The following is a 23,484-nucleotide window of genomic DNA, read 5'->3' as shown; positions in this document are numbered from 1 at the left end:
CTACTCTTGTTTATTTTCATTATACATCCAATGCAAAATGAATTTTCTGGCTCACTGGTTTCATTTTGCATCGAGATTTTTTTTATATTTCATTCACAAAAAATACACTACGTATGTTTTCTAATTATCGATTATGGTTTATTTATAGTCACTACCTACTAATGAGAACATGATGCCTTTATTTTTATTACGTTTTGTAACTCTTCTGGTGTTCTGGTGTCTATGTGTGACGCTGCGCTTCACATTACTTACCACCAGGTGGTCCAGTGGTTCCTTTATATTGTGTTCAACAGGGATTAAACCACCAACAGAAGCAATAAGAATAATATGGTAAACCAAAAAGTAAAATGTCCTGGTCGTCCGGAGGTTTAAGACGCCAGCTTCTCATGCCTGAGAATACCGGTTCGAAACCTACCAACGGCAAGTACCAATGTGACTTTTTCCGAGTTATATGTTCTTTCTAAGATTATTTAAACACTGCCAAATGGTGAAAGAAAACATCGTGAGGAAACCTTTTTTTTATAAGGGGGGAAATCGTGAGGAAACCTGGACTTACAATTTCTAATTATAAGTTTGAATTTGCCATTCCGCATTGAGCAAACGTGGCGATTAATGCCCAAATCTTGCGACATGATGCCTTTGGTCAACAGTTAGGTACCATATAATAGGCTGTTGATATAAAACAAAAATATATTAAACCTGTAAGCTAATTTCTATAAATTTCTACCCCTTTAACGTACAGGTTAGATGGTATATTGTGACTATGGAATGTTCCTAATTATATCATTCCTACACCTCCAACCTTGAACGATTTCCGTGAAAACTGTAGCTCATTATAATAGGTATGATTATTTTATAAAATATCCAGTTCACTCAATTTCTTGTGAAATCAAAACAGACACCACGGGTTCTGTTAAAATTTAAATACCTATTAAAATTTCCGTTAAGATATAGAATAAAATATATCAGAGGAAATAAAAAGGTAGCACTGGGATGACTCATAACACTTCGTCTCTTAAAGGAGCATAATATGAATAGGATGACATGGTCATCATCATCATCATCATCAGCCGGAAGACGTCCACTGCTGAACAAAGGTCTCTCCTTTGGTCCACCTCGTTGAACGACAACTTATCACCTGCATCCACTGACTCCCCAGGACCTTGGTGATATCGTCGGTCACATACCGTCAGTTACACATTTCTCACATTATTAACAAACATTGTTTGCTGGTGCTACCAAGTATTGTTTGCCAAAGTATACTTAAGTATAACGAATTAAAGCACTAAGATCTCAGGTTCGATCTCCAGGTTGTTAAAGCAGTATATATTTCATCATCATTATATTAATCACAAGATGTCCAATGGTAAAAACCAGAGGGCTTAGTACAAATTTGTTCATTTCGAGATCGAAACGAGACCGTGTTCGGCGTTCTGATTGGTTGATTCATTGGAGTCGGCCAATCAGAGTACCAAACGCGGTCTCATTTCGGCCTCGTTCAACGTAAAACGAACTTGTAATACACCCTCTGTAATATACAAGTAGGTAACTACATTTACGGAACAAGAGAATTTCTTAAGATAGAACATTTTGCGGGTTGAACACCCTTGTCGACGCTAATAGGATTACAAAGACTTAGATACATTTCGACCCCATACCTGAGAAACTTCAAATCCCTTTCTCTCACTTTTCCATGGGTCTTTACTTTGTTTCCTTTTTGTTTTGCATTTTCTGTATTTGCCAACCCTGATCTTAAGTTATCTGAGATACTCGACCCGAACGTGACAACCCTGCACGATTAGGCAAGATTTTCCGAAGCATGACATTTTGCAACGTTTGTTTGTTTGTTGCCATGGTTACTAATGTCATGATGTGACGTTATTTGCTGATAAGATTGGTCGATGAAAAGCAAAAAATTCAATTGTTAATAGACATTAAGTTCTTTTATGTTAATGTGTGTGTTATGTTAATGTTCCTATGGGGGTCACAATAATCGTTGTGGGATTAAAGATTAAATAAAAAAGATTGGTCGTTGCGTTTCATTTATTCCATGACTTTTTGGTATTTAAATTTTGATTTTAAATCGAGAATCGTACGATCCATGGGTCATATCTATAACGACCATTATACCAATGAGACAATCAAGGCTTCTTCTTAGCTATTTATTAAAATTAAATGAAATTATAATATTTTCCCAACATAATGACTCAGTAACGTTATTTGTCAAAAATTACAGGAAAATTTAATAACCCACAGGCGTTAATAAATACGTAACAAGATTTTCATTTTACGTTTTTATAATATTTCCAAGGAAATTAATATAGGTAGGTATATTTGTCACATTTTTCCCGCAAAAGTTATCAATCTTAGGTACCTAGTGATATTCAATTGGTTTTAAATTTTCCTAATGTTCGTTTTATGATATAATATTTAAATATTTGCTTGAAAAAAAAAATATTCAGGTTATTTTAGGTATGGTAAGGTGTCTCACAATGTGAGACACCTTACCATACCTACCATACCTAACCAGGTAAATTTCAAAGTCTCATAGTGGGCTGGATTTTCAATCAATGTCTTTAATTTTTTGTGTATACTTAGCAAATTTATCTAGCTTTAATTTTGTAAAACATTAATTTCTCATATTCCTTTTAGTTTCAATGTAAACAAGGTTTTCATGAAAAATGATTTTTGGTTCAATGAGTACTCCAGGTGGTACACATTTAACCAGGGTATGGTTCACATTTAGCCACCTTATTTCTATGTATTCTAGTTCCGTTTATAAGCGAAATCAAAGCGAAAAACTTTGTGAGAATAATAAAAACAGGAATAGTGAATTATACAATTTTTATTTATTATAAAACAAACTATTCAACAGTCTAATAATCAGCCTTATATTTAATTTTATTAAAATCACTTTAAATCTTATACGAATACTTTCACCTGTGCAGTTTAAGGGCTTTAAGCATGTTGCCAGCCAAATGCCCACCACTTTTCGCACCATTTTATAACAAATTAAAAACATTTCTTTAAATAAACTCATTTAGTGACTGGGATGTACGTAATGTTCCAGGGCTCAATGTGTACCACCCTCAGGTGACTCACTGTGAGACACACCACGTTTTGATAACTAACTTCAATATTTTACCGGCAAATCAATCTCGTAAAAACACGAATTATAGCGCTTTTAATTGCTAACTAACCATAGAAAACAATGTATATATAATTAAATTGATATTATTTAATGGAAAAAAGCTAAAAAAGAATTGAATTTGCAAAAAAGACTTACTTTTTGAGTCAGTTTGCTTTCGAATGCTCCTTATAAAAACACTTTGCTCGCGATCGCCACGTAAACTAGTGGGCAGGAATGGAACGTAAATACCTCTCTTTTACTCATATTAGCGCACTTTAGCAATGTCACATTTTCGAGATTCGGCGGTGGTTAAATGTAGCTGCCTGGTTCAATGTGAGACACCCGACCCTACCTACTACACTTCTCTGGTTACTTTATTCGAGTTGGCCAATCAGAACGCTACACGCGCTCGCGTTTCGATTACTTTAAACATAAAGCAAACTCATACTAAGGGCACAGGTTTACTCAAACCAGCAAAAAATTGACATTGAAAACGTCATGTATTCATTATTAGATACCTATGTAATATAGATATAGTAATAATCAACATAATTACTTTGTTATTGCGTACATATAATTATTTAAAACAATAACATAATAAGAAGTAGGTACGTATACTTCCGACATGTATATTATACTAGCTTCTGTCAGCGGCTTCGCACGCTTTTCCGTGGGATAAAAATCCTATCACTTAAGTCAACACGTTATAGCCGGGTCCAGACGAGTGTAACGTGTAATGTAATCCACCGTGTAATGTAACACGAATTCTTCAGCGCGAGTGTTACATGTAATGCTCGTACTGCCGTCCACACGTAGAATTCGTGTTACATTACACGGTGGATTACATTACACGTTACACTCGTCTGGACCCGGCTTTATGCAGCAGTCGGCTGCGCAGCCGCCGCGCCAACCGTGCAGTTAAACAATACATAGACAAATGCAGTGAAGGGATTATTATTTTATAATTTGTACCTAGTAATACTTATATACTGTAGTAATAATGTGGTAATAATCACGGGTAATAATTGACTGACTGACGTGCAGCCTGTCAGTAAATTATTATTATTAGTTAGGTTAGCGCGGTATGTATAGCGGTTCAGATTCACACACGAAGCCACTCTTTGTGTGATCCACAAATTGTTCGAGTCTGGGTGTCATGTGTATGTGAACTTGTATGTTTGTAAACGCACCCACAATATATAAGGTGCTCTAAAAGTATCTGCCACGGCTTTAATGGGAGACAGTGAAAGAGATAGCTCTTTCATAACAAATGCAGACATAGATTTTTTGTGTGTGACAAAAAACTCATAATTAATAATTTATATTTACTATTGTAATCTTCGAACAAAATACTTCCCATTAAAGCCGTGGCAGATACATTTAGAACACCTTATATACAATAAGAAAATCCCAGTAAAAGCAACGTTTTATAAAAAAAAGAAAAAAAAGGTAACGCGTATCTTGTTAACTGGCATTAGGTATGTTTCTTAATATAAAACTCATTAAGAACTATACTAGGTATTTCATTATCTAACAATACTGGGACAATGTACGCAATGTGGGGACGCCTGTCAGTAGATATATTCTGATTCTAATTAAAGCCAGTTTCATTCCTAGAACACCGTAATATTATATCTATCTTGTCTTTTGTTAGGTAATGCACCGTTTTGTTTGTGTATTCATTAATTAATTTATACATAGGTAACGATGCTTTGTCATAAATACTACTCGTCGTAGAATGCAAATATAAAATTACAATGTCTTTTTTTTATAACGTCACGCCTTTAATCCCCGAAGGGGTAGGCAGAGGTGCACATTATAGCACATAATGCCAATGCACACCCACATTTCACATTGTCTTTCAAATTACAATGTCATGATTTTCATCTTACTCATCCTATTTTACGAGGAACTCTACTAATTTCGAGCCATTCTAGAAGCTCATATTCATGAATAGCATTTTACTGTAACAGTGTAACAGTCTCCGTGTCGTGTGTCAAAGGTTTAATATAAACAATGTCTTAAATACAGGATGTAAACGGAACGCTTAAAAACGTGGCAAACAGGTGATGGTAAAAAACGAGTTTAATAATTCTAAGATAATTCAATGTAGATTTTATGTAATAATAGTTCTAATCAACTGCTTAGGGCTGATGTTACAAGAATAACACTATAATAACAAAAACGATAAAAAAATATAGGGCTTTTCGGGAGCGTCTCTGTATAATTTTATTAAAGAAACTTTGTAAAATCCTTTTTTTAAATAGTTTCATTATACTAAACATATCTTCTTTCACATTTCTTTCACGTACCTACCTAAATATAAAAAATCAAAACTCACCACGAAACTCCTAAACACTTGTGCAAACGAATCGTGTGCACCATTCATCAGAAACACAAAGTTTGTTCATTCGCGTTCGTTTCCTATATAACAATACAATACAATGCTGGGGCAGCGACTATTACTCACAAAACAATCATAACTAGACGGAACTCCAGTGTTTCAGTGAACGGGACTGTCAACTTAATATGAACAAACGGCCGAACAAACAAAATACATTTTGTGGTTCGTTTTTCCTAACATGTTTTATTTATTAATAGTAAGAATAGGATAGATAGGTTGTGTTGTACTGTATTTCATGAGGTGGGTGTGATGGTAACGTAGAAAGAAGCGAAGTTACCTTAATTGGAAAACATATTTTTTTTAAACGAAATCCTTAAACAACAATTTGTGGATTACACAAAGAGTTGCTCCCTGCGGATAGCGAACCCGCTACACGTTGCGCGGCAGCCGGTTGCCCTGCCAAGGCGCTAACCGTGCAGTCTGTCCTAGGGCTATTATTAAATACATAATATAAAAATGTCCAAATACTAATCAAAAACAAAAAAAAAACAAGTTAATCAGTTTTATAACAATAACAAACCGGTGGCTTCTGACATTTTAACAAAGAACTTCATAGAACACAAATATTTTCATTTAATTAATTAAACTTTTAAATATTTTCAAACAAAAAGTCGAAGTAAAACTATAGCTATTAATTATTCAAGAAAAATGTTCTGTGTGTAACTTAGAATTAGGTTCGTAAATTATGTAGGCACATAATTTAGACAAAGTCTAGGTTTTAGACTGAACTGAAGGTGATTCCACGAAGGCCAATAAGGCCTTTTTTTAGCAAAAACTATGTAGTTAATCAAGCTTTTTTAGCTTTCTTTAGCCTTTTTTAGCAAAAATTATGTATTAACTTGGTTGACCTAGCCGACTTTTAGGATTTTGTTATATTATGAAGGGCAGATCGTGGTGGCCCGGAGGTTGAAGATACCCGCTCCTCATGCATAAGGGTGCGCGTTGAAAACCTACCAACAGCAATTACCAATGTGACTTTTTCTGAGTTAAATGTACTTTCTAAGATTATTCATAGATCAAACACTGATCAAAAGTTTGAAAATCGCCAACCCGCATTGTGCAAGACGTGGTAGATTAATGCTCACGCAACGCACTTTTATCGTGTGAAAAGAGGACTTTTGGTCCGCATTAAGTTACCACTTACAAATGCGGTATAAGGCATCAAAATGATGTTTAGTTTGATGTATATTTATTTGACAGAAAAAGATAATTACTAGTCCTTTTATAGGATAGGAGGCAAACTGACATCAGCGGTGTCTATAGATACCCACAACACCATAGGACTTACTAGTTTGTTATCGCTCATTCGGTGCTATAACAATATTAACGAATCAAATAACGGGAAATAACGGGTAGACAACATTTTAATATTGACTATAAAAACAAGAGATCCTCGCTGATTTTCAACACGATGATAACAAATCGCGTGCGAAGTGTTGTCTAATGCATACGAGGTTGTAACGTATGATTTGAGTACACTAGAAGAAATTTTAGTAAGTTCAAATAAATTCATCGAAACGGAGTTTCGTTGGAAAATCTTTTTTTGTGTCGAATTTAAGAAATAATGTGCAAAGTGCTATACCATTTTATAATCCTTATTAAATGCGCCAACTTTGGTGAAATTTGCCACTACTAGCGCCTTACATAATTTATTCAGTACAGTCACTTAAAGTAGTGTGAAAATTTTATTCAGAGTATTTGGTTCGTCTTAAACTAACACTGTTTTCCAATTTAAAGTAGTTGGCTAAGAATTTATGATTCCATATAACTGAAGCACTATTCAGGATAATGTAAGGAAGACTACAGACGAAAAAATAAAGATTTGTAGCAACAAGAGTCAAAAGACTGGCACAGGGTGTACTTTTTCGTGGATAACACATAAGTCAATGTAATTTTAAAACTGTAGGACTTAGATTTTTTCTTATATTTTTCTAATAACATTTGGAACCTTGCCGATCACCTGGTGCCTGTTGGACGTCGACTTCAGGGACACCCTGTATAATAGTTTTAACTAATGGTTATTAAAATAATATCACATTTTACTATTCAATTTTTTAAAACTTTCCATCAAGTTACCCAACGAGCTATAACTTGAGCTGCGGACAACGTAAAAGGTTACCGGGGCTCCGGCTCAAAGCAGGAGTAGAAACGGGGTGGTTTTTAGTTAGTAAGAGTCTGGCACTCCCGCATCACCCAAGGCGGGAGAAGTCATTGGTGATTTTCCCCCCTCAAAAAAAAAAATACGAGCTATAACTTCAAAATCTCTACCAGTATTACCATGTGGTGACATTTATATTGATCGCTCTGATACCTGATAGTCTGATAGATAGATAAAATACGTAAAATAGGTACTTTAGATAAAAACACTTCCACAGATTCGTATCGACATAATTGACATGTATCCTATAAATAGATATTAGGTGATATCAACAGATTAGGAACGTGCGGATGATATGTTACGTAGGTTACGCGTGTGGACAAACAAAGGGCCTATTGCAAAACTTTTTGTGGGGTAAAAATCGCCCATGTAACTCCTCCCGCCCTAAGTGAGGCGCGTTTATAACAGACATGGGACAAGCACGCTACAACCTCCCAAACCGCTGCAACTCCTGTGAGCAGCCTGTGCAGCTATGTAGTATAGCACATCTCTGGTGAAAAAGCACGCTTAGTAAGGGGTTAGTTTAAATAGTACGACACGCTAAGTAACTTTTAGTTAAGATCCTTTTGAATCAAACGGATGGTTTTTCTTTGCCAGATTGTTTTACAGAATTATTTTTATGGTGTCTATGATAGAATGACTTTCTTTTTAACGTGAACAAATAATGTGTCAAAGAAAATGGTATTCATTAATCTAACAATACGTAAAGAAATTAGCAATTCATGACAAGAAAATAAACCTCTCTACAACAGCAGAACAAGCTACCCAAAACTTTCACAATCTTTAATGAATTTTTAACTTTAACTTGTTGTAACATGGTCGAAAATCTATTGCAAACATTTGCCGGTTTTAGAGTACTTTCATATGCAGTCGGTATCTTAATCTACCTTACTTATAGATACATGAGTTGTAGCAATCAATCTTCTGAGAAATCCATAAAATGATATCCAAAATATTATTGTAAAGAATTTTAAGTATACAGTACCTACTTACTTACGTGTGCACTTATATCTCTTAGGGCTTATAATATTATTATGTATTCATGTAGGTATATGAATTAATAAACAATTAGGTCCTTGTGCACATCATTATTATATTTCACGTACTAAGAAACAAATTTTTGACTGCACGGTTTGTGCGGTGGCTGGGCAACTGGCTGCCGCGCAACGTGTCGCGGGTTCGATTCCCGTACGGAACAACTCTTTGTGTGATCCACAAATTGTTGTTCCGGGTCTGGGTGTGAAGTGTACGTGAACTTGTATGTTTGTAAACGCGCCCGACACAGGAGAAAATCCAAAAGTGAACAAGGTATTTAAAAAAAAAAAATAAAAACAAAACTGTTTAGACATGTGTATAACTTTCATGAGGCATGCAAAATTAATTAAGTATTATGTTTTTCGGCTTACTCACGTAGTTTTTTGACGAAGAACTCGATTAATTTCAAGCCATACTAGAGGCTCATATTCATGAAAGAATTCCGCGATACACGACGTGGTGACTATAGCGGTGCTAGATATAACTATGCCTATATTAGATTCTTTTCTTTTATTTATCGCAAGTTATTGCAAGTTATTGCTGAGTTTTTGGTTGTTGAAGTTAATGTAAGTACGTACATGTATGGTATGTCATACGTATCAAACTGCGATCAGTACCCCTAGTATGAGTTTGCTTTACGTTTAAAGTAGTGTTTGCAATCCATTTTGACCACTTAACATCCAAAAATATAAGTAAACAACTTATGAAAAGTGAAACTATTATGTAACACACCTTCACCTACCCATACGGAGAAAAATACGTAAAAATATGTTAACGTAAACTCAATATTGTATCGATTTTCCATAACACAAGGTTTATTGTCGAACTGTAATAAATTGTAAATAAAAATGTCGAAAGAGACAGAACTATTTGAATAAATAGGCTATTTACTGATACGTCAGTGTTGGTGTACAAAGATAACTAAATCATTCACAAATTAAGATAGAGATAAAGGCAAGCCGTTTGGTGACTAACGCAGATTTTTAACTAATTGATTTATTGCCCCTAAACATCGGAGGATAAATTAGCACGAGTGATTAATGGACAACAATTTATTTTCTACATTTATTGAGCAAAGACGTTAAAACAGAAACTCGATATAATTAATTACGACGAAGGGAAATCACCGGTAGGTACTCAGAAAAACAAATATGTGCTATGTGATAAAACGTCTATATTACATGGACATACGTACGTGTAGAAACAATATGAGTTACGGCTGTACGGTTCGTCTTTGTCCATCAGATGTGAGAAGTCGTCATAGCCGGTTATGCTAGGATATGATGGCTAGACAATAGCCTCTACCTCTAGCAAGGTTAAATGTAAATCACCGATGTAGTGAATCGCACTACTCTTTATAATGAGTGACGCGTTCCCCCCGATAAGCATAATATCAGAGAAGTGTAGATCACTGATAGCTTATCACCGTACCTTATTTTAATGTATCAAAAATGTTCTCAATATACAACCAACGGTCGTGTTGAGTGCGTTTAAATGCGAAATTGTTTTTGTAATAGTTACTATAATAATATAAAAATGATTGTAAGGTTATAAAGATGTGGAACCGGATCGTTTTTTGTTTTTTATGTTTTGTGTTAGTGTGTGCTCAGACCGGAGATGATACAGGTAATGTTTTTACTTATTAATTGTACTTATGTAGATATAAACAAACGATATGAATCTAGATGTTACTATGTAAATATTTAATTATGAATGTTTATTTTGTTCGCGTAATACCTGGCTTTAATTGCACGACGTAATTGCATTCAATGTTTACTTGAAACAAAAGAAAATTGTGGACTGTTCAGCACGAAAATATAGAGTAACGTGGAAATTAATGGGTAGAAAAGTCTTTGAAAGGAAATTGAATGATATGGAAAAGTTATTGGCAATTTTGCATAACACAATATAATGCATTTTTCCCCTGAAGTCTGCAGGTGGAAAATAATGCATCCTTTACGCATTAGGTAACTATATTTCAATTAATGCGCATTTTCTTTTAATTTTGTTAGCATTCCTCTTTCCTATTCTAAAATATATATCCTAATTCAATGAACGAACGAAAAAACTTCGCGGATTGCATACTACAATTCTGTTTATTGCGAACTTTCGTGAACAAAAATGAACGAATGAAATTAAGATAAATAAATAGATTTTGATATGAAATTAAAAATAAAACGTTATTTCAAATAATTCTATTAGTAAATCAATAAAACCTACGGCCGAAGATTAAACGAAACTTGGATTCGAGAACCGGAGTAGCCCTACTGATCTGGTTTCTTATTAAGAATATGAGTATCTAGTACACAATTAAGATCGGTACAATTATTATGCTATTGATCCAGTAAAATTGTGACATTTGAATGAAATAAATGTCCACCATTCCGTAGTTGTGTTGCTTATTCACCTTTTGTAAAAGCAAAGGTATGAATCCAGATTCCAAAATGACAATTTTTATCATAAGATCATGGAGGATTGTCTATTGAAATGAAAATCGTTGTCAGATTCTAATGCAATATGAATGTTAGGTATATTAAAGTTATCATTCCTATTCCTATTGTCTTCCTTTTCGTCTACTCCTAACACATTTGTATTACTTATAGAAGTGCATATTTTTATGTCCAACACTTAATCTAAAAAATCATTGTCATTTCCACATGGAAGAGTCATGCTTCTTTCACTACCGATGTGAAGTAAAGCTTGTGCTAATGATTCTTCGTACAAGTTAGGTTACCGGAGATCCAACCCCTCCCCTTCCCCCACTCATAGACCAACAACAACATAGCAACGCACTTTGTGACTCCTTTGGTATTGCAGTGGTTCATAAGCAAAACTAATTGCTTATTATTCAGTGGTTAATTTGCCCACCCGCTAACAACTTTTCTTCCTCATCTTCTCAATCCCCGATTCCCCAACAACTCTTAAATTCCTAACCCCCAAAGGCCGGCAACGCATTTGTTACTCATTTAGTGTTTCGTGTGTCCATGGGCGGCGGCGATTGCTAGCCATCGGGTGGACTGTCTGCTCGTGGTCCGGCTTATACCATAAAACCAAATTACATTATGTTTATTATCCCAATACGTATAATCTTCAACAGCTTTTCTTTTTTCCGTGTTTTCTCATATTTTTTCTTGTTTTATTTCAATCCCCATAGTACCGAGACCTTTAATGCGGATATTTTACAAGTAGGTACACTTGAGAATTTCAATTAACTTTTGTTTGTGCTCTATATAACATCACACTTAAAACAAGAACTCTTATGTCTAGTGTGACATTATCTTCCTGTTCCTATATAAAGCAATTTTAATATGAAAATCATTGCGCAATCTTATTATTCAATGTATTTGTTTATTTACTTACACATACAACATTACAGCTACGCTAATGTGTTATATTCCGGAGCTGCCGACTACCTAGCGGGTTTACCGGGGCTCCGGCTCGAAAAGCAGGAGTAGGAACGGGGTGGAGTGGGTCAGTAAGTCTGACTCTCGCCTCACCCAGAAGTAATAGGATGATTTTTCCCCTTAAAAAAATGTTATATTGTTAGCAAGTAATGCTTATACTTCAAAAAATACTTCTTCGGCCTGACGACTGCCTCGTTCGTCGAGTGGTCGCAAGTGCGACTGCCGGACAAGGGGCCTCAGGTTCAATTCCCGGGTCGAGCAAAGTATTACTGGGCTTTTTTGGTTTTTCGCAATTTTCGCAATTTGCCAAGTATATATGTATGCTATTATTATAACACAAATGGTGAAGAGTTCGCATACATTGTATGGCGCCATTACGTGCTGTAATATGCACCTCTGCCTACCAGGGATAAAGGCGTGGCGTTGCATTGAAAAAGAAATGTTTATTTATCTATAAGATTACAAATTTACAACAATACATTCCAATAATTTAATTAATATAATCTTTAATTACATATTAATTGCACTGATGATCATTTCGGGTAATTGATGAATGGGATGATGATGATTATGGGAGAGTAACTTGGGAACATGTCTCTAACTTATCCCAAGAATAGTGGAATATTATGTAAATCTATACTAATATACTAATCTATACTAATATTATAAAGCTGAAGAGTTTGTTTGTTTGTTTGTTTGAACGCGCTAATCTCCGGAACTACTGGTCCGATTTGAATAATTCTTTTTGTGTTGGATAGTCCATTTATCGAGGAAGGTTATAGGCTATAAAACATCACGCTATGGCCAATAGGAGCCGAGCAGAGCGGGTGAAACCGCGCGGAAGTAGTAATATTATTAAGCTGAAGAGTTTGTTTGTTTGAACGCGCTAATCTACGGAACTACTGGTACGAATTTGAATAATTATTTTTGTGTTGGATAGTGCATTTATCGAGGAAGGCTATAGGCTATAAAACATCACGCTATGACCAATAGGAGCTGAGCAGAGCGGGTGAAACCGCGCGTAAGTAGCTAGTAAGATATAAAGCTACACTACATCATACCTCGTATCTCTCTTTAGTTGTGGTGTCCAGGAGGTTAACGGGTGCTTTTCCACCATCCGTTCCTGTCTTTTTGTGGATGCGTTTGGCTTCCACTAATCATATTCATTGGTACACATAGCTTGGCACTGGTGGAAATGGGTTCAACTAAGATATGTTTTTTATATGGAAAGATGCGTGCTATGGATGGTTTCCCTACTATCGATACATCGCATTCTTTGCTACGCATCTATCTCGTATAGCTTAGTATCAAGTGAACCGGTCATATAGTTTCACATGTTAGCTTACATCTTCGTAGCATAGCTACATAACACATCAAAAGCACCCTTATTCGCATTTTCACTAGCCAAGTTAAAACACTAAATCTCTAAATCTTAACTTCATAAGTCTCGTTAAAAATACGGCTTTGTATTTTCAATGGAATTTCATAATTAATCTATAAAAATCTAAACTATCTTATCACATAGATAGCCTCAATTATAGGCAAATAAACATGAAACGCATACCACCACAATCTAGATGGACAAATTAAAAGTAAATACTAGAATTTAGGTATTTAGGTAACCTCAGATCTAATCAATTAGGTGGGTAAACCTGAAATAGAATTACCTAGATACCTAGATGATTAAAATTTAAAGTTAACTAATAAAAGTTAAATTTGTTTTTACGAAGTCTTTCTTCTTTTGTAGTAAAAGTACCTAAGGTTTTGTTTACCAAAGGTTGTCCATAGGCGACGCCGGTTGCCAACCATCAGGTAATCCGTCTGCTCGCTTATTGGCTTATGCTTATACCATAAAAAACCCGTAATCACCCAGAACACAAATGGAGTTACAAGTGCGTTGCCGGCCTTTCGGGGGTTAGGAATTTTGGGTTGTTGGGGAATCGGGGATTGGGAAGGAAAGGGCCCTCCGGTACCTCACTCACATAAGGAAACGCACTCCAGTCGAGCCGGCCCATTCGTGCCGAAGCATGGCTCTCCCTCACTTAATCACTACCTAATAATGTTCAGTACAGTTCAACTCAGTACCTAAGTATGTGGTTACTGGTTAAACTATACTATGAGTATATACATAAGTATATCTAATTTCCATGAACTGTTTTACGATCTCATTTTAAGCGTATTATTTTAATTCAACTTACATAAATAAACAGGTTCAATTATTTTAATATGCGTCAAGTTATTTGTAGCGATGAAAATCGTTTTTGTTTTATTTGCTACTAGTTACTGCCAACGGCTTCGCCTGCATTCCCGTTCTCCTAAGTTAGCTTATACCCAATTTCATCAAAATCAATTCAGTAGTTAGTCATGATCGACGAACAAACATCCAAACAAACAAACTTTAATATTCATACTAAATCTGAATAGTTTGTTTGTTTGAATGCGCTAATCTCCAAAACTACTGGTCTGAAGTGAAATATTATCTTTGTGTTGAATAGTACATTTATTGATAAAGGTTATATAGGTCACTACGAGCAATAGGAGCCAAGCATTTTATAATATTAGTGTGATCGCAACAGAGATTTTACTTAAACATAATGAAAATCCTAAACAAAAAAGTTGTCATGTCATTTATTAAGATAATGTTCAAGGATTACTTATTGTTTTTGCTTCGACATACAGATAATGATGGACAGACAGACGGAATAATGACGTCATTTATGTTACAGACAAATGTTTGGAGATAGACTGTGTTGGAGAAGGATACGAGTGTATCGATGGCGTATGCTATTGTGCCAAGGGGTACATACCAAACCACTTTCAGGACAAATGTATGAGATGTCCAGGTAAGCTCTACTTATTTCAAGCCTTATTATCATCATCATCATAACAGTCATAAGACGTCCACTGCTGAACATAGGCCTCCCCAATGACTTCCAGATAGGCCGGTTGGAAGCGACCTGCATCCAGCGGCTCCCTGCGATCTTAATCAGGTCGTCTGTCCACCTTGTGGACGTCTTATGCTGCGCTTGCCAGTACGCGGTCTCCACTCGAGAATCTTTCTGTCCTAGCGGCCGTCGATGCTTTGCGCTATGTGCCCTGCCCACTGCCACTTCAGCTTGCTTATCCGCTGGGCTATGTCGACGACTTTTATTCTTTTACGGATCTCCTCGTATTTTTTTTCGATTTCAAGCGTAAACAGAGCCCTTATTCGGGCATCCCCGTAAGTTAATATCATCCCCGTAAGATTAACAAATCCTCTATCTTCATACGAAGTTTACTTAGCTACTCCCCCGCGCAATCATACAAACAAACTTCTTCAGCTAAATTAAACAACATAATAACAAACTAATAGTAACAATAAAGAACCTCTTACTTTTTGGAAGTCGGTTAAAAACGATCCTGAATCCTTTGGAGGCTGCCAGACTATCCATTTATTCATACATACATAGTAATATGACTACGAATACATTATGTATTGAGCATTTACTCGTCATAATAATGTATGTGGTCATAAATTCAAATGAATATTGTAGGCTTATGCCTACATTGATGAACCTCTCTGGGTTATTGTACTGATAACTGGAACCCACGTTAAGCCACAATATCAGTACTCATCCACTATCTAGAAAACCGTGTGTTCTATCGATTTCTGATACAATTATTACCATTATTGTTTGTTGTTGCTTTTGACGGCTGTAAACTAACCTACGTAATTATTTAATACAGATGTTAAATGTAAATATTAGTAATATAGCTAGATAGCATAGTACGCATCTTTCCATATAAAAAGCAGCTTAGCTGAGTCCGTTTCGACCAAAGACCGAGAGCTAAGCTATGTGTGGATACCAAATGTATCTTCAGCAACGTAGCATAGTACATCTATGGTAGAAAAGCACCCTTACAACAAGATAAGGATTCAGGATCATTTATCATTTATGATTCTGTTTCCAAAACTCAAAATTCACATGGCAAGGCTCGATTCGATTTGCAATGTTTGAAATTTTCAATAAGACATGATGAAATATTCAATGAGCAGCTAAACCAGTAGATAAGTTATAATCAAAATCGTGCCCTGGGAAATCAATGCCTTGCATAATTTCAAACAACACAACCCCTAATTAGTACCAAGAAAAGTAATGAAAGCGTCTGTATTTCAGGTTTAGGAGAGACATGTATGGGACCGTGTTGTAACATATACGGGAACGGAACCCTGTCGTGTTGGCAAGGAGTATGCCAACCATGCTACGATGACTTCGGTAAATGGACTTGCAGGTTCGCATACAAGTTTTTAAGAAGCATTTTGAGGACCTAGAATGGAAATGGAAACCCTACTTACGGGAAATGGAAAGGTCTTGTACTCGTACATACTCGGATTTGTGGAGTATATTGCACAAAAATTGCACCTGCCTGCATGCCTGCATTTGCGAATTGGTTTGGTTTAGTTTGGTTTTGGTGTGGATTTTGTTTTATAAATAAGCTGTTTTGCCTACGTATTTATGCATGCATAACAATCTCATTTCCTAACATTTCATTGTTACTTAACCCAGTCCTTGGCAATTGTTAAGTAATCAGGTATAGTTTAAAAGTAACCATTAAATGTCTCTGAGTGAGGCAGTAAGTGAGCGAGTAGTTTCATTCAGTGGAGAGTGTCCGAGTGATGAGCCAATGTCACTCTCATTCTAAGGAACGTCCATTTCCATGCTTTTCAGCTTTCGCGGAAAATGGTATTTGCATTGTCAGTCTCTCAATATTTATAACGGAATAAAGTATGTAACACTCACAGGTGGATGTCATTATCAACAGTCTACAAGTGGCCAGTACTGCCAAAGACCTCTTCTCGTATGGAGAAGGTTACTCACCAACGTTACTCGTGCATTACTCACCACGCTTGCTCTATACGGGTTGCCATTTCAACGGTGCATTTACTAACTCATAATGTCACAAAACAGTCAGAGTGCGACACGTGTAGTCAATAAAAACTTGCATTAGGTATCAATAGTAATTTCTGTCTCATAATCATTAAACATTAATATATTCTGATTTCAAATATGCAGTTGGAAGTATATATTATGTTGGAAGTATATGTGATAGGAAACATGTCCGCTACATGTAATATTTTTTAAACAATATCAAACGCGGTACTAACCAATTTACTGCGGTTCGGTTACTGACATTCTTTAAATACCAGTCGGCTAATGTTTTAAAAATCGTTATAGTGAATTAGTTTGGAACTTGTACACCTACTGATTTATAATCATTATTATTGATTTAAAATTTATTTGAGTATTTGTAGGTCCTTTCTTGTGCTTTGACTACGGGCTACGCCGTAGCACATCGCTGGTAGTCGTAACATATCCCAAATTATTAGCTACGAGCCTACGACAATAGGGACGGGAAAGTCTAAACTAGTCAGACTAGTGTAAAGTTATAGTTTAGTAAAATTAGTGACAATAAAAACATATTCTCGACGGAACTGCCGCCATAGCTACGAACTACCTAGTGGCTTTACCGGAGCTCCGGCTCGAAGAGCAGAAGTAGGAACGGGGTGGTTTTTATTCAGTAAGAGTCTGGCACCCCCTCTCAGTATTAATCTGGTTTTCATTCGTGGTAGATTTACAACATATAAGCCCTACATTAGCAACGCAGTTTACTAAAAATAAAAACGTATTGTTAAGTTCAATTAGAACCAAGCCCATTTTACCTATAAAGGTAAACAAATATTATTGAAACAGGAAATTAAATTAGCTTTTTTATTAATTAAAGTACGTACTCGTAAAGATATCAGTATGAAAGTACCAACGATGAAGTTGATAATGTTGTTATCGAATTGATTACTAATACTTTTGATTCGCATTGATTACTTCTATACTTATAAACATCTACTTAAAGACAATAATTTATTAATATGTTTGCCCTTGACAATGCAAATGTTAAGTCATTTATTGTAACAAATAAATGTTCACTTCCCTACTATATATTTCACTTACGAAGGTTCTCGAGATTTCTATAATCAGAGCATCACAGATCGAGAGTTCTTTACGGGTTTCCGAGACTTCAGTTAGAAGAGCAGGAGTTATTTAGTCAGTAAGAGTCTGACACTCCCTCTCGCCTCAAAGGCGGAAGAAGACACTGAGATAGGCCGCACAAAAAAATTTTTTACTTTCAGAATATACGTAATACTTACATATATGTTCACAGACATATAAACAGATAGAGAGAGTAACTATTAATTCTATTAGATTTCCATTTATCGCTGCTTAAATTCCATTATCTACGTTTATTTCAATACTTTGCATCTTCCGTGCGATCCGACCGATCCGTGCGATGTGTGCGATCCGTCCGATCCGTCCGATCCGTGCGATCCGACCGATCCGTGCGATCCGACCGATCCGTGCGATCCGACCGATCCGTGCGATCCGTGCGATCCGTGCGATCCGACCGATGCGTACGATCTGTCGGATGCGTGCGATCCGACCGATGCGTGCGATCTGTCGGTCTGTCGGATATAATAGGGATGATGACGGGGTGTGAAAATTAAAAATCTAATTAGTCCGTCAGTTAGGTAATGAAAAAATATTAGACACGACGTATTTGTTACTTTGTCATATAAGATAACAATACTTAAAACGAATCAAAGTTTAGGAGTGGGAGTTAATTACGTCACTATTCAGTATAAAACGTACTCTAAAGTGACGTCACGCGATATTTCAAATGGATATATCTTTGAAAGTATTTGTTTCCGTAAGAAAATAGAAAATACGTGTATAATATTTTAAAATAATCTACAAGACGGTATATCCGTCCTGTTCTCCATCTTGGAAGTGATGTCGTCAACATTAACTTAGTAAATGTAGTATTTGATGTTACGTTCCAGGGAATCCCTAGAACAAATTCTTCTGATTTCCAGCACCCAGGTGATAATGGGCGCGGCGCTCATCCTGGGCATCATAGCCACCTTCGTACTCCTCTACAAACTCTGTGCTACTACAGATATGAGGTAAATAATCCGTACATACATACATACCCTACCGACTTTTTAACACTCTATGCTCAGTAAATCTTTTCATAAATACATAACTACATACTTATCAAACTTTTAACACACTCCGCCTAATAAAAAAAATTGAATAAAAACCTGTTGCGTAGTATCAAAGATCTAAAAGCATACATAGGGACAGACAACGGAGAGCGACTTTGTTTTATACTATGAAGTTACCATTACAATTATAACAATGCCATATCGTTTTTCATTTTCACAGGGCCTACGGAGCAGGATCTAATAGTGACGGTCGACTGTCAATTGGAAGTCTACAGTTATACGTCGACGAGCGACTACGAGACGCTCCGCCAAGGTAATAATAATAATTACACTTTTTTATTTAATGACGTCATATCAGATTTTACCTTTAATGAATCTTGAAGGTAAACACCTAATTAGTAGCACCATCAACAAGGAAATTGACGATTAGATATTAAATACTTCAGTCCCCAAGGCTTTGCATTTGCGGGAAACAAATTTAAATGCAAAATTATTAGGTACTTAATTAAATAAACATTTAATGGTAACTTTAACCGTGTTATCCAGGCTCCCAAAGGGCATGGGTTTAAGAGGAAGGCTTTGGTGTTTAAATTAAATAATAATTACAGCTGGCCCACTTTAAACGGTAGGGATTATCCTGCGACCAACATGCGTAATTGTATGCAGTAGGTAGCTGGGTAGGTAGATACATACCTAGGTATATCTATACATTTACATACGACTAAATTGTGCTGTTAGTTTCGTTAAAACTCGAAACCTTCTCAACCGATTTGGGTAATTTTGGTATTAAGTCCAGGGAAGGTTTAATTATATACTTATGGTGAGAAAAAATCTTTGAGGCGGTACGAAGTTTGTCGGGTCAGCTAATAGTAGATAGATATATCTTAACATTGTAGGTACAATAAGTTACATTGCTCAGTAGTCATTTCAAGTATGTATGTAGCTTTGATTAAGTACCTTGCCTATTTACTTACATAATCTTTGACTAGTGAGTCTACTGAGTACCTACCCATGTGGTTTAGGTATTCATTTAGTCCATTGAACTCCATTGAATTGGTACATGAGCTTTATAATGTTACTAGAGGTTAATTGATTAGATCCTAGTAAAACCCCGCACATGTCCCAAAATTAAAATTGCGTTCTCTAAATAAAATTGCCATACTCGGTCCTTAAATTATAACATTTCCATGGACTAATTAGTTATTTCTCCAGTGTAAACGTACCAACCTATTGAAGTAGGCGGCATCGGCAGTGGCAGTTTCGCAGCAAATTACTTATGTTTTTATTTTGATAATGCATAACTGATTATAATCTATGATAGTGATCTCGTTTCTCTTCACAATCGATCGATTGATCAATCAATTGCAGTCTCGTGATTACTTGTGATTATTACGTACATAGATATTCGTAAATGGTAATCAACAATAAATAGGTACCTTCACTGTCGGTATACACATAAGTTATAAGGTGTTCTAAAATTATCTGCCACGGCTTAAATTAATGGGAGGTAGTGTTGTGGTTGAAGATTACAATAGTGAATAAATTTCGTTACCCGGACCTGTTCAATTTGAGAACGTAAAGAAGTTAAATAAACATTAATTCTACTCTGCATAACGTGGTTCACAACTACGCACAGAGATAGTGAAGGAGATAGCTCTTTCATAACAAATTCATACGTAGAGCTTTTTGTATGAAAAATAATCTCAAAAGTAATCGATAATTTTTATTTCCTATTGTAATCTTCAAACACAACACTACCTCCCACTAGAGCCATGGCAGATACTTTTAGAACACCTTATATACATACTCGTATAGGTACCTACTTATCTACACTGAGATCTGTCATCTAATCATTTTTCCTGATTGATAAGAATCTATGCGAAAATATAAAAATCAAGCCAACACCCTAGTAGAGCTACGGCCTCGTTGATAGTGGTCACAAACATGACAGCCGATCCAGGGTCACAGGTTCGATTCCTAAGTCAGGCAAAATACTTACCTTCAATGTTGATTGATTTAGAAAGAAAAGAAAAACAGTTTATTTGCACCGTTACAAGATAATGCAGGCAAAAATAATCAACACGGTGCAAAAAGGCCAGTGCTCAGCTAAATTTTATTTGAAATAGATAAGGCTTAGTTCAATTTTTGGATTTCTGTATTTTTGGAAATGTGCCCAGCATAGGGCAATAAGCTAACTCCCCATTACATGGCCCTCATAACAAAATATAGCACCTACTCTGCTTAACCCTGCAGGGAATAAAAAGTATGTTTTGTTATATGTTAGTATACCTACTCTTTACAATTCCAGATACTCTCGGACACCGGCAGCAGGGTCAGCCACATACCCCGCGATAGCGTTTCTCAATGCTGGATTTGTAAGTACATACCTAGACTATCTGCATTATAAATAATAAGTACTCCGATGTGAAAACTATAAGGGTTCGACAACATCTGGTCACAACAAAAAGCACTTTTTGTGCCTCTGTACACTGACAGTGTACTAGGATGCTATTACACTGTCGCTAAACTATTTATAATTTTTCACATTTGTGTCTTTTCGCCTAAGCTCGTATAAGTATACTTCACAGCTAAAGTGGAAACTATCGTTTTCTTCTCCTCTAAATATTTCTTCTGATTTATTTCGTTGTGGGATCCAAGACGGTTATTCATGTCATTTGGACGCGCCGGACTTCAGTGTTCCGGTGTTTTCATGGATGTAGATCCTGGCTTACAGTAGTAGTTGCAACGGTCTGGAATTCTGCTGACTTATCCTATAAAAATACTATACAGCAAGACAAGACTAATATATTAGGTATAAATTAACATAATTAATATTTCCAGATCCACGACAGCAGCCTTCCGCCTCCGCCATACACGCCAGAAAATAAAACAGAAGACGATCGAAACACAGGCACAACAAATCACATTTGAATATCAGAACCGCCCAGTATTTTGAACCTTAGCTTACTGTAAATTAAGTAGATAACTCTTTAACAAGTAATCATAATAAAGTTACTGTTCTTATTTATATTTTTATTACGTAAATATGTGTTTTATTTACTTGTAACTTTTTAATTAATGCTTCAAGTAGCTGCAGGATTTAGATAAGGATGCCGCACCGAGGATTATATCGTCATATCGTTCAAAAACTAAGTAAATAATTTACTTGAGTGTAGGTATTTATGTAATAGTGAATAAACAGTAAACATATTACTCAGTCAGTAGATATTGATATAAAAAATCACTCAGTCAATACTCGATTGCTAAAGCGATTAAGTCATCATCGTCAAATGGTGATGAAGATTGGAACAAGAAGTAATATTTCAATCGCATTATTTTCTGAATCTATCTAAACTACTATTGATGTTATTCTCTTGGCTATTTGTAATTTTTTACTTGTATCTTGTAAGTGTACTTGTGTGTGGAAAAGTATCAGATTCGTACTAACTAATTAAAAACCACCCCATTCCTACTACTCTTTGAGACGGAGCAACCTGACAATCCGTCAGGTCCTCTGAGACTCCGTTTGGACATCAACCCTACTGGGTCCAATCTGTGGCGGTCTGATGGCTCTATAAGGGGCGCGCGGAACGCGACGCGCCGTAAACAGTTGGGTGTGATTTTGGTCGAGCAGTAAGCTATCATTGCTCGCCATCCGCATGCCCATGCTAACGGTGGCTTCAATATGAGCCCTGTACACTGTGAAACTACGCAAATATAAAACTTACGATGTCTTTTAAATGTTTAATACTGGAACCCATGTTCCACCGTCATATTTTGAGTTAAGTATGCAAGTAGTTGGAATAACATTTCCGACGTTTGGCTCCCAAGTTGGAACGAACGGGGGCTGCTCTAAAGCGGCTCCTACCCAACCTCGGGGGACCAAACGCCTCCTGCCGGAGGTTGTACGCGGGGATTGTGCGGTCCATGGCCCTCTATGGGGCCCCGGTGTGGGCACCAAATCTACGGCGACGACCAGCTCGCGCGCTGGTTTCATCCCAGAGGGTCATGGCCATTCGGATGATCCGTGGGTACCGCACGATCTCCGGGGAGGCGGCTAACCTCCTTGCCGGATTACCGCCGTGGGATCTGGAGGCGAAAGTGCTCGCGGACGTATATAGGTTATGTGCGGAGGCGCATCGCCGGGGCGAAACTCCGCTGCCGCGTCAGATCAGTGCATGGCGGGATGAGCTCCGGCGGGATCTCATGGCGGAATGGAAGCAACGACTGTCGCAACCGAGGGCTGGGCTCGCTGTTATAGCAGCGGTAAGTCCCCTCTTTGAGGAGTGGCTAGAGAGGCGTCACGGCGTCCTC

At 36.5% G+C, this 23,484-nt stretch overlaps 1 protein-coding gene across 2 annotated transcripts; it reads left to right on the top strand.

The window, feature by feature from the left end:
* The first annotated feature begins 9,962 nt into the window (after positions 1–9,962).
* Positions 9,963–22,215, top strand: LOC118268630 (uncharacterized). 2 transcript variants are annotated; one of them, XM_035583187.2, is made up of 7 exons: positions 9,963–10,353; positions 14,858–14,974; positions 16,289–16,403; positions 19,039–19,128; positions 19,391–19,483; positions 21,479–21,545; positions 22,012–22,215. In XM_035583187.2, the coding sequence occupies exons 1-7, from the start codon at positions 10,284–10,286 to the stop codon at positions 22,099–22,101; spliced, it is 642 nt and encodes a 213-aa protein (XP_035439080.1). In that variant the 5' UTR covers positions 9,963–10,283; the 3' UTR covers positions 22,102–22,215. The 2 variants fall into 2 exon arrangements, with proteins under 2 accessions (XP_035439080.1, XP_035439078.1); XM_035583185.2 differs by having other exon boundaries at positions 9,965–10,353; positions 19,006–19,128.
* The last annotated feature ends 1,269 nt before the right edge of the window (positions 22,216–23,484 follow it).

The sequence above is a fragment of the Spodoptera frugiperda genome, chromosome 29 (assembly GCF_023101765.2).
Source record: "Spodoptera frugiperda isolate SF20-4 chromosome 29, AGI-APGP_CSIRO_Sfru_2.0, whole genome shotgun sequence".
NCBI lineage: Eukaryota > Metazoa > Arthropoda > Insecta > Lepidoptera > Noctuidae > Spodoptera > Spodoptera frugiperda.
Note: the sequence above shows the minus strand (reverse complement) of the source record. Positions and strands in the feature narration are given on the sequence as shown.